We start from the raw sequence: 13,067 nt of genomic DNA, 5'->3' as shown, positions 1-13,067 counted from the left end.
TAATGAATAAGGAAGGGGGCGGAAGAGAAGTAAGCATCTTGAGAACTGCAGCTAACAAAACTAATCACATGGTGAAAGGGCAGAGTTAAACGGCGTTACTTTTTCTTCTCCTGGTCTCTGAACCTATGTTTTGGCTCTTTCTTCTTATTAAATCTTGACATTCCCAAGAGTATCATGGGAAGTGTGTCCCATAGAGAATTTCCAGCCTCCATCCGCATAGTCCTTGTCACCATAGCAGCTTCTGGGCAGGTCTCCTATGTTCCCAAAGCCCCCGTACAGCCTGTGATGAGGAGCTAGAAGTGCCACTTACAGAAGACGTTCCTCCTCATGGTTCCACTCACCCACAGCTGAGGCCCCTTCTGTAGTCCGGCAGCTCGGGTTAGAGATTCCTGCCTGATAGCTCCATAGAGCAGGATTTTAAAGCACCCAGGTCACCATTACCCACCTACAAACATTAGACTCCATTCCCTATGCATCTTGGAGCAAACTTCTTTTTTCTACTCGCAGCACTAGAAAAAGATAATTTTCCCCTGAAAGGCCATGTTGCTTATAGAAAAGCTTCTCAGAAACATGAAAAAGTTACAAGAAAATTAAGTGGCCATTAACTTGTTTTGGAAAATCAATCTCAAATGTTTTGGGGTAAAGTTTATGATGTGTTTTTTAAAAAAAAACACATCACCAAAATTTTACAGGAAATCATGCATAACTTTCCTTCTCCCACTGGCTCCCAGTGTCTATACTTCCTAGGGGGAACATCCCTTGAAATAACTTTGAAGTCTTTGACTAATTTACTAGATAAATCCACTGTGTATAAAATGGCATCTTTATGAGATAATGAATTAATCTCTAGGTTCCACTGGGGCCTGGAACTTTGAGCTTTGCTATAAATTATGGCACCTGCTGCAATTCTGTATCACACACACAGGATGCAAACATTTTTTTCTGAATTGATTAACTGGGACTGAACTAACTGCCTGAAATATCTTCTTGAGGTTTTAAACCACTTATTTCTTAATATACTGAATATAAAATTATTTTTATGTCAAGTCATTTATACACACATAAATTGAAAATAAAAAAAACAAACTTTGCCACTGAAGTTTGATAAAAGATGAACTTGGGAAGAAAAATTTTCAATATCAGACATGGTAATCTACTGTCATTAAAATTCACAAGTCAAAAAAATAAGCTACAAAGAAAAATATGGACAAATTATGACCTCTGTTTAAAATGACACATAAGTTGTTAGGTGATAGCTGATCTAATTCTGGATTAGCAAAGACACATTAATTTTGCTGTTTCACTCCATAGATAAAGGAGGGTTGATTAGCACATCATCAAAAATAATAGGCTATGTTAACAGTGTGGGAAGAAAACAAAAAGGAAAGGAATAGTAGCTTTAGACCAAAACGGAAGCACAGAGAGAACTTGCTTTATTTGGCATCTATTTAGTTAATGAAACATATAGAATAAAAAAATTAATCATGTTTGAGAAAAATCAGATGATAATCTTTATCCTGGGAAGTGTCTAAGATATTTTCAATAAGAGACACTATCTTCTACTTCACAAGATTTACAATGTGCTTTCCTCTTCAGAATTATGGGTTTTGCTGTCTTCTGGGAGAGGGAGGAAAGCCCATTCAATGCCCCCAATATTTTTACTGCATTATCTAATTTATAGCACTAGGCCTGTGTGTGATTGCTGCCTACTTCATTTCGTAGGATTTCTCCAAACTCCTTTGGGGGTATGACCACAATCCATTATACTTTAGCCCCATCTTGAGAGTGTTGCCCATAGATATGGGGTTAGAGGACCTTCATTCCCCCAAAAATGACTTTACCAAGTCTTACCACTTGCAGCTTGAACACCATCTTCTCATGGTTCCCTGTGTTCAGTCCCCAGCTACCTCGTCAACCCTGTAGAAATGGATCATGTCTTCACATGTGTCCTCTGCTCCCCAACATCAAATCTCTCATCATTACTGAAACATGCCTCTCTTTCACCCCCAAGGAGCTGTTCCCAGAATGTTCTTCTCCATTTGTTCCATTGGCAAAGTTCTACTCGTGCTTCAACACCCAAGTAATACCGGCTCCTCAGTGATGCCTTCCCCAGCCACCCCAGGCAAATCTGTTTCTCTGGTCTGCCACTTCCTTTTGCTTGCCTGTATCCCAACACATATACTGCAGTGCAGCCTGGCCCCACAGACTCCCTATGAACCTGCGTCATCCCGTGGCCCACTGCTCACAGCATCTGGCACACAGGAGGTGCTCTGTAAATGTTTGTCCTTCAAATGAGTGGTTGAAGAGAGACGGAGGGCCTATAGGTCTAAGCTTTTATAATATTAGAAAATATTTTTAAAATAATTAAAATATTTCCAACTATTTTCTTTCTTACCATAAATGTTGTGATAGTTAAGGCAGTCCGAGTTTGAATTACAGCATTTACCGCTGAGAGTTAATTGTTTATATCGTACTCACATATTGCGTGCTAAAATTTTAATTATTGTTAAGCAGTGAATTCAAGTCTTTAGATGCATGCCCCCTTCCCACCTGGAGTGTTTCTTTTGAGTTCCTGTGTAATCATTTCATGGATGGTACATTTTGTTGAGTGGTAATTCTGCCAGATCCTATTTCTACCTTGACTTGGTCACATGTGGGCATGTGACTATGTGCGGGTGTGTTAGGAGGTGGGGGCTGTGAAGGTGATGAGGGGAAATGGTGGGTGTAGACAAAATGTACATACAAAAGCAAGGTGCTGGAAAACAGGGGAGCCTAGGGGCACATACTCCTTCCAGATTGGCAAACCCACTCTGTACTCTCATGGCGACCTCTCTACCTCCTGCACCCCACCTGACACTACAGAGAGGGGTTTCTCGTCCATTACCCCTTTTTGTTTCTAGTGAGTTGCTGTGAATACAAGGGTGTACACTAATTAGAAGGGCAGACTTGCTAAATACAGAGCAATGATCATCTAGTCTGTGTCTAAGTCTCTTTGTCCAGTATTTATAATGAGATGCTCTGAACAGTACCTACAATTATTCTCCATTAAACGTGCTGTTGTTGATGACGTCTCTTGGTGATTGAACAGTCCAGGACAAACATGAACACTTGTGGGGTACAAATAATGGATTGCTTCTTTGACAGCAGATTGACATTCCTGGTGTCTCTATTACATGATCTGCTCCGATCCCATTCTGAGAGACAGAGACCGGATTTATACCCAGTGCCTCACCCAGGATTGTGCTCATTAATACAGATTAAAACAAATGACATATAGGGGCTCCTAGGTGGCTCAGTAGGCTCAGCACCTGGCTCTTGGTTTTGCCTTAGGTCATGATCTCATGGGTCATGGGATAGAGCCCTGCATTGGGCTCTGTTGGGCTCCGGGCTCAGTGGGGAGTCTGCTTGAAGATTCTCTCCCTCTGCCCCTCCCCCATTCGTGCATTCTGTCTCTCTCTAAAATAAAACTTTAAAAAACAAAAACAACGTATAGAATGAGCATGTGTAACACTCTCGCTTCCTACATCTGCCCCTAAACAGTAGTTGTTTTCCTTCTTCTGTGACCTCTGGACTCCTTCCCATTTTTGCAAATGATCACATCCTTGACTCCTTTATGACAGTTGTTTAACTGGGAAAATATTATTTCAAGTACTGGTGGGATTTGCTATGTTGAAATCACAGTGCTACCTATTCACATTAACTATTCTATTTTCATCATTCAGAGGTCATTTTCAGAAAATAGAATGTAAAGCCTTTTATTTCATATGCTTTAAAATCTAATCACCAATTACTTCAAATGACGTATACGTTCAGCTCATGTTTCTGAGGAAAGCACGACGGCCTGCCTCTGCATTTGTTCCGTTATTGCTCATTAAACTGTGCCATTCCCTCCATTAGGAGGATTAAAAGGTGGAAAATCTCCAGGTGCCACTAGTTAGGAAACTATTCCTGGGGAATCAATAGCCTCATTTTTCTTCTCCTCCTTTCATTTAAAAAATACTTATCTAGTGAAAGAGAAACATTTCTCGCTGCTGGTGAATATATTTCCCAGGACTTCATTAAACCAAGTAATAGGATCAGTGTTTAAATGATTAAGTAGATATATAAGCTTTTACAAAAAGAAAATCTAATTAAGATAGGGCTCACAGAAATCAAGACACTAATAATTAACCCAAATGACTACATAGGTCTATAAGAGGGTTATGCAAATGTGAGGCCATATTATTATACACAAGCAATGATGCAACGTTTTGGTGAGTTTTAGGGCTAGAAGTATGCAGCGTGCCCTGCCTACTTGTATGTAATACAAGTATGTCATACATACTGGAATAAAACTACTTTTTTCCACTCATCTTTAACTTTTTATAAGCTCTCTGTACTGTTTCAGAAGCTAGAAAACAGGCCAACATACCTAGAGTTTGCATTCCTGGTGACAGATTATTTCAACCCAGCAAGAAAGTCTCGTTCACATTTGCCAATAAGCACGAGGCACACAGAGGACCAGTACACAGTGTTGCATTGCCAGTTGGCACTTTGGCATCTGCCCACAGCATTCTAAACTCCTTCCCGTTCGTAACATGCCTGAAAAACTACACATGGAGCAAAAAGTTTGATAAAAATATATTTAAAACAAGCAAGAAAAAATAGTTTCAGCCTTAAGGATAACTTTCATCATTCTTTTAACCAAGTAGAGTTAAATTATATGTAAAATGATTTCAAGTACCAACTTATAAAAGATGTGATAAATCAAAACCCAAAGAACCAGAGAACCTTTTTTTTTCAGAAAAATGTATTTGCAATTCAAATGTTCATATAAAAAGCATAAATTTTAAAAAGTTCATAGATGTGTGTTTTTAGAAGTGCTATGGTTTCACCATTCATTGCAATTACATTCCAAAATGTGCAGGGTGGTCTACACCACGCTGCCTTACACTTGTGTCACACAGAAGTCACTCTCATCACAACCTCCCCTGAGCTATTATCTTCTGACAAATCTTCGTGGGGCCTCATCCGATTGAACAGATGCAATAACACATAGCCACACTGAAACCTCGGGGAAGTTAACTGCGTTGGGTGGACCAAGTTCCTGTTCCGCAGAGCCGTCAATGGCAACCATAAAGTCCTGCTTGTGGAAGACTCTCCCCGGCTACTTTCTTCGATGTCTGTGGCTTTATCATAATTTAGTACATCCCAGTGTAAGTTAACAGCTCGCCAGCGCTTAAATACTCTGTAAACTGCAGCTCCTTCATGGACAATGAGACCTAAAATTCAAGGAAAAATAAAAAAAGGCCAGTCATAATCAAAAAAGTTAAGAATGTTATTTTGTATACAAGTAAGGGATTGAAAAAAAATAGTCAATTCTCTGTTACTCGTCATCATCAAAAAACATGGTATCCTGACTTCTCAAATATTATGGCTAATGGTAAGCTACTTTCCAGATTACACAGGAATAATCAATATCCAAAGAATATGAATACACTAACATGCACAAAGCAAAGTTCTCATGAATATAATTAACTTGCCCCATCACGGCTGAGAACATACCTTGGGCACTTACATTGCCTTAAGAGAATCATTAGGTTTATTGATTCATTCATCATCTCTTTGAGTGCCCACTGTGGGCCACACAATGTCTTAGGGACTTTGGTCTCAACTGGTAACTTAATTTAGGAAAGAGACAGATATTAAAATCACTACCATCTTCCCAGTTCCTAAAACAATGTCTGATGCATAGGAGGTATGATACATTTTTCTTACTTTTACTCTCTTCAACCATCCAACAAAAATGTATTTAGCACCTACTTGAGAGTTTCATGTATATTACCTCATTGAGTTCTCATTATGAACACATCCAGCATTTTACAAACCAGGAAGGAGCTCAAGACCAGACAACTAGCAGCGGGGGAGGAGGGTTTCAGACCCAGGCAGCCTGGCTCCAGAGTCCTTGCTCATTGCTGCTATATGGTAAATTGGATGATTACACATTTCTGAGACAGACTCTCGGGAAAATAAACAAGGTAATGCAAGAACCTCAGGGACCATAAACTGGCAGTGTGTAACTAGGATACATGGCTCCATCTCTACCATCCAGCCCAGATCCTGCCACACCCTGCATTTTTCACACAGTTACACTTCCGCATGTGGTCCAAGAGCTTTTGAATTGGTGACTGCTTACAAAAAGAAATTCCTTGGGGGAGGTCCCCTTCATTCGAGAAGTGAGAAGAAACTCTTCTCCTTCAGGAGGCTGAAATTCCATTGAAAGTCGGTAGAGAGATCAATAAGAGTCTTTTCTTAGATGGAATGTGGTTTCAGCTCAAGTCGTGATCTCAGGGTCGTGAGATTGAGCCCTGCGTTAGGCTCTGTGCTTGGGCGGGGTGGGGAGCGATCTGCTTAAGATTCTCTCTTGCCCTCTCCCTATGCCCCTACCCCCCTTCTCTCTCTCTCTCTCTCTCTCTCTCTCAAATAAATAAATCTTTAAAAAAAATGTTTATTATGGAATTGTTCATATTTGAGGGGGAAAATCCCAAACAATCTTAAAGTGCATTCTGAGAAGAATGGATAAACTGCATTGTGTGAATCAATGATCACAGCAACACAATTGAAGGGAACAGAGTCACATGCACTAAGATGGATAAATCTTAAAAGAGCAGAAATCTCAAAGTCACATTAAAAAAAAAAAGAAAGTTTCAGAAATAAATGATTGGGGTAAATCATTATTAATTAAAAAGTCAATAGTGAATCTATGTAAAAAGTATAAAAACATGCATAAAAATAATAACCATGAAAGGCATGATAGTGGGGAGCAAAGAAAAGAAACAAGGTCCAGGAGAGGCTTCAAATAGGCCATTCGACTGTATTTCTGATGTCACATTTTTTTTATGCTGGGGGTGAAGATGTGGCTGTTCAACATATTCTGTGTACTTTTTTGTGCCTGAATAATTCCTATGTTAAAAAATTACAGAGAATTAGGAAAATTTATCTAAGATGTATTGAGGCATAGACAACTCAGGTAGTGGAGACAAATAGGGAGGTTCCCACGTTGCATGTGGAGAGCAGAGTGGAAACAGTAAGGGGAATATAGAGGGACAAAGTAATACACTTGTCGGATTAAAAAAAACTGACAGAAATAGTAATGCAAGAAGCAGGAAGAATCAGAGTCTCATATTTTTAAGGCTGCGTGAAGCGGTGATTTAAAGGATGATAGTTACCTTCCCATAGGCACAGTGAGTAAGGGTTTGGAACATGGTTTTGTTGGGAGGATTACTTCATTTTTTTGTCAGCTAAAACAATGGCAGGTAGGTGATGGAGATACCCAGTTTTTTAGCTGACACAACTACCTAATACCAGAATTTAAGTTTTATATCATTCCCTTCCCAGGGGATAAACTTCTGACGCTTGTGACCTAAAAGCATTCCAAGGATGTGAACATAGGCCACTAAAACATGCATGTGGCCCAATAAATAAAAATAGATAATTGTGGACCACCACCAAAATAATGAGAAGGAATGTAAACTTCTGTTAATCATAGCAATTGCAAATAATTGTTTTGATCAACTTCATTTTCCCAAGGAATAATTGACACAACTGTTCAGATATTTTTGGGAAACGGCCAGACTAAGTAAAGACTACCAGGTTTTAATTGATGATTCTATTATTAGCCTTCCGAAATCTCTGTGGGCCATGATTTAACTTTTCTGGCTCTATTTTTCCTCATTATAACACAATCAGAGTACCTAATCTATACTTTCAGCAAGATAGTAAAAAGAGAAATTGAAATTCATCAATTATAAAGCACTCAAATTTCCTCGAGATGGCGGCTCTATAAGCACAGGGCATTATTATTAATTAAAAAGTCAATAGTGAATCCATGTGGTGAGACACATTCACTCACACTAATCACAAAACCATTACAGCTTGCAACAGGTTCCTTCTGGAGAAGTGCAGTGATGGGAGATGGCTTCACCCCAGGAAACCACTTATTTCACAGGATCCTATTCTTTTTTTTTTATCCATTTCCTTTAAGAGGCCAGAAATCAGATCATTTACTAGAGCTTAAAGTCATTTTCTGGGAATACATTCCTGGTAGCCCTTTTCTAAATACATAAATCTACCCAATGTGCACAAATAAATCCCACAGGTCTTTATAGTACATTTTGAACGGAATTTAGAGAGAGAGCTACTTGAAGTTTTCATAAAGACAGAGTCCTCTTGAATTTCCAGCTCCATGTGCTGCTGCTTAATTGCATTTCAAGTTACGAATGAGGCTTAGATTTTGTTTTATTCCCCATGAGCGTTCAGAATTACTCCTTGCCCTTTAGAAGCTTAAATTTTCCTGAAATAGGAGAATGCCACTCCACCCCAACGTTGTCCTCTGGAAGGTGCATTTTCCCCCTTTCTTCTCTAAATCTAGAATTGTAGCAAATGCCTTTTGTACTTGAGGTAATGAGAACATGTGGCTACTCCCATCATTGAAATCCAAGAGTAAGGATTCATTTGACTTTAGCCCACATGCCGAAAATCCAACAATTAAAAATCATACTGCCATACTTTCTTACTGATGATCTTGTCTCCTCTTGTTTCACAACCGATAAACTCACTTCCTCCAGTGGCTTCACTCTCTGAGTAATACCTCAAATTAAGCATTAAATGAATTTGTCACCTTGACATTTCAGGTCATATAAGAACAGGCTTAGATTTATTCTGAGATTTGTTTTTTTTCATCTGAGTCACTAGACCTGAAAGGAAAAGCGATGATAATTTCTATAAAATGTAAATATTAAATATTTTAGGATACTTGCTACATTATTAATAGCATGGGTGTCAACAAGGAATGATTCATAGGAATTTGGGGTTTTGAGAGTTCAGTAAGTATGTGTGTATATGTGTGGTTGGCTGCTTTTTATCATTTCCCTGCTTTTTATCATTCAACATTTAATTGGAGCATCCCCTTATTAATGTGCAAAGGAACATTTTTGTTAGGGAACAATCTTCTTAAAAAAGAGCAAGTTTAAATGTTTCTGGTTTCACTGAAATAAAAGCACAGTGTTCATATATAGGTAAAATATATCCCAAATTTGTAAGTGATGTGTTGGTTGAAATTCTTATATGATAGTAGAAAATGAATTAATTACCCAAAGAAATGATGGGGGAGATTATCAAGGTACATAGGCTCACATGTGTGTGCACACACATGCCACTTGTCCATGTCTATTTCAATACAAACAAATGATGTGTTATAATGAACAGAGACCTGTAAAATTTATAGTCAAATACAAACACATTTTGGTATTAACAACCAAACTACTGATCAAATAATTTCATTTCTTGTGTTACCAGTCTCAGCTCTTGTTCAAATAGGTTTGGTTGTTTTTCAAAACTTAAATTTTTATCAAGGTTCTATTTTGTGCCAAGCACTGCACTAAGTGGTTTATTTGCGTGATTTTCACTTAAGCTTGACAGAGACTCTACAAACAGATACCATGATTGAACACTTTCATGGTTGAGGAAATTGAGACAGGGGGAGATTTAATAACTGTCCAACATCAAGATGTAAGAATAAGACCGGAGATGGGAGCTCAAATATGTCTACTTATAAACCTTGAGTACTATAGTCCTATTTATGTTAAATTTTCAATGGTAAGGCAGTTTCTCTTAGTCATAGAATTAAGGCCAACTAAAAGAGTCCTTGCTATGGACTGAATGTTTGTCTCTCCAAAATTCATATGTTGAAGCCCTAATCCCTAATGTGATGGTATCTGGAGGTGGGACTATTTTAAGTCATGAGGGGGAGGCTCTCATGATAGGATTAATGCCTTTATATAAAGTGGAAGAGACACCGAGGAAAGGCCATATGAGGACACAGGAGAATGACAACCACCCACAAACCAAAATGAGAGACCCGACTAGACTGAACATGCTGGCACCCTGACCTTGGACTTACCAGCCTCCAGAACTGTAAAAAATATATGTCCTTTGTTTAAGCCACCCAGTCTGTGGTATTTTGCTTTAGAGGCTCGAACAGACGAAGACAGACCATGTAGATCTACATCATCCTCATTTAAAATATGAGTAAATAGAGCCCTGGAGACTGTGATTTGGGCAAAGTTAGATCATTAGCTGCCATTTTTAATATCCTTGTGTGTCACTGACACTGTTATATCTCTAAGAGGCCCAATGAAACAGCCCCTTCCTCCTCTCCCTACCCACAAGAAGAAAGTTGTTGAAGGCAACACTAAAAGTGGTGAGAGCGTCATCCGGGAAGCCACACCCACCCTGAGCTTTCCCAAGAAGTGCAAGGCCCACAAAGGAATAAAGACTGAAGCCCTGTGTGCTGTTCAATCAAAACGACCTTTGGGAGAGCTAAAGAACTTGCAACGCACAGCAGATATTTGGCCAGAAAAGGTCCAAGATTTCAAGAAAAATTTCACCACTGTCCACTGTCAAGAGTTCTTTCTGTCTCTCTCCCTCTCTCCCCACCTCGCTCAGTGAAATTTACACATATTCTATAAAATACAACCGATGTCATTCAGAGAAGTCAGCGTGCACCAGAAGCAGAACAGGGAGTTTGGGTCCCATTTAATCCCACTTAAGAACAGTTTAGAGTCAATCTCATAAAGTGGACCCATTTTTGACTCCTTAATTTCTATTACTTGAAGACCAGAGCATGGTTGTTCAAGGAGTATTAACTAAGTAAGACTGTGGTCGAAGATACCCTTTGTAGTATGAGCTTTGCTAGAGTGTCATAAAATGCATTAATCTTCCTGGCGTATTTTCCCAACCTACCCTAAATTTAAATGCTCATGGACACTTAGATGTGACGGTAGAGGTAAACACTTTTAAAAGTCACTCCCCCATGGGGCACCTGGGTGGCTCAGTTGGTTAAGCGTCTGCCTTTGGCTCAGGTCATGACCCTGGGATCAAGCCCCACGCTGGGATCCCCGATGAGCAGGGAGCCGGCTTCTCCCTCTCCCTCTGCTCCTCCCCCTGTTTGTTCTCTCTTTCTTTCAAATAAATAAAATCTTAAAAAAAAAAGTCACTACCCTATTGTTGAATCTTGTTAATATGAACCTTGAAGAAATAAACATGAGTGATTCCTTCTTTGTATACTGAATGCTTTTTGTTGAACTGAACTATATGTGGAGCTTAGAGAAAAAAACAAAAATGCAAAAATATAAAACTTACAGAGATGAAAACTGAAAGACAATATAATATATACTGTCGCTGAAGTCACTAGACTCACAAGACAAAGCCATCATAAATTGATATCTCAAAAGCCAGGTCTCTGGGAACTACATGCCCTGATTATATATGGGGAGTTTTTTGAAAATGTACTTCCAGTGTTGCCTGTATCAGAACAAATAATGTAAAGAAATATCCCACATAAAATGCACTTATGTGTATAAAAGATGAGTTGATTTTTCCATTGTTGAATATAAATTATATATATATATATATATGTATTAATTCACAGATTTAAGTTGAGAATGGCAGGCTGATTGTGAGAGCATAAAGTTCAGGGGCTCAAACACTCAAACTATTGGTAAGAAAATCTTCTGTGGAAGAAATGTAATAAGAATAAGAATTATTCACAAACTTCCCACAGCACAGAAGCCCTTGCAACAAAAGGCTGGCTAATTTCCAAATACTGATGATCTGACCCACCCAGCCCCAAAGTAGAGTACCTAACAGTACACATGAAGAAAAGGTTATTACAAATAGTGAAGACCCTAAGTGACTGTTTCTCTGAGAGTACACAAAAGAAAATTCACAGTGTCTGTCTTATGACCCTGTGACTCTCTCTGTCCTCCCGTCTGCTCAGTAAAGTCCACAGTCATCAGCCTGGATGCAAAGAGCACACAGGCGCTGGCTCTTCCATGTTGATGACGTCACTGCCTGGCGACTGAACAAGATGGCAAAGCCGAATTTTAATAAGGAGTATAATAGTTTACTAACTGGCAGGGAGGGAAGAACACTCTTTTCCAAAAAGTCCTGACTTAGGTTGAATTTGCTTCTTGACCTACCATCCCTGTTTCAGTTAACGATTGTCCCCCAAGTCAATTAAGCTAAAAATCTTGGAATCACCTAGACTCCTCTATCCTCTTGCACTAAATTCTGCTAATTCTATCTTCTTAGCAAATCTGTGATAAACCCGTAAGACAGAGACTTCTCCGGAATGATCACTCTCCTACATTTTCATAATGAACTATTATTAAACATGCTTCAAGATCCAGAGTCTCTCATAATTTCTTCTCTGACCCACTCAAAATTAATCCCTCTCTCCTACCTTCTACCTCACCACAAGGAAAAACCTGCACTATTTTCCTTATTACCTGTACTCGAATAATTTTTTTCTATGCCTGTGACCTCACTCAGCTGTGTGCCCCCAGAGGGCAGGAGCCCTACTCCTACTTCAGTGCTTGAAACACAGTAGAAACTCAACAAATCTTCACTAAATGAGAGGGAATGAGAAAGAGGAGAGTAGCCATCCCTGGAATCTGAGGGATGACAAGGGTCTAGTCGTGACGGTGCCACCAACACAAAGATCTCAAGTATTGTTCTTTAAAATGGTAGAGTACCATCTTCAGATACCAAATGGAGACATTGAGACATGTGACAAGGACTCCAAGACTAGAGATGGAAGGGGTTTAGGAATCGGGAGCTATGTTTCATACATATATGAGCATATGTATGTGTACACGCACACACACACACACACACACACACTCACACACACACACTCGGATGGGCACAGGATAGTGCTTCTTTACAAGGACTTATTTTCAGTCCCAGTAAACTGTAGCTGACTCCTCCATGGTCTTTTTGGCCTGGTCATCAAATATCTCCCTGCATCCAACAATCATGAACCCAGCTAGTCACAAAATGACTACGCTCAGGCCTAAAGCCTAAGAGGCTGATATGGATTCTTCTCTGCTATTTCCAGGCAAAACAGGGAGTATAAAAAAGATTGTCCATTCATCTGACTACTTGCTGTTCTAGGAAGCCAATCCATCAATCAATCATTTTAATGATTTCTTTTATTCCTTAGTAGATAGGAGACTTCTGATCTT

At 39.2% G+C, this 13,067-nt stretch overlaps 1 protein-coding gene across 1 annotated transcript in view; it reads right to left on the bottom strand.

The window, feature by feature from the left end:
* Window positions 1-4,596: 4,596 nt before the first annotated feature.
* Window positions 4,597-13,067, bottom strand: part of MARCHF11 (membrane associated ring-CH-type finger 11) — a 99,534-nt gene continuing 91,063 nt past the window's right edge. The window contains exon 4 of the mRNA XM_025866682.2: window positions 4,597-5,261. Coding sequence (XP_025722467.1) covers window positions 4,939-5,261 — 323 coding nt within the window. The 3' untranslated portion in view covers window positions 4,597-4,938. The remainder of the gene's footprint in view (window positions 5,262-13,067) is intronic.

The sequence above is a fragment of the Callorhinus ursinus genome, unplaced genomic scaffold (genome assembly GCF_003265705.2).
Source record: "Callorhinus ursinus isolate GAN/ISIS: 27379988/994484 unplaced genomic scaffold, GSC_fseal_2.0 scaffold3, whole genome shotgun sequence".
Classification (NCBI taxonomy): Eukaryota; Metazoa; Chordata; class Mammalia; order Carnivora; family Otariidae; genus Callorhinus; species Callorhinus ursinus.
Note: the sequence above shows the minus strand (reverse complement) of the source record. Positions and strands in the feature narration are given on the sequence as shown.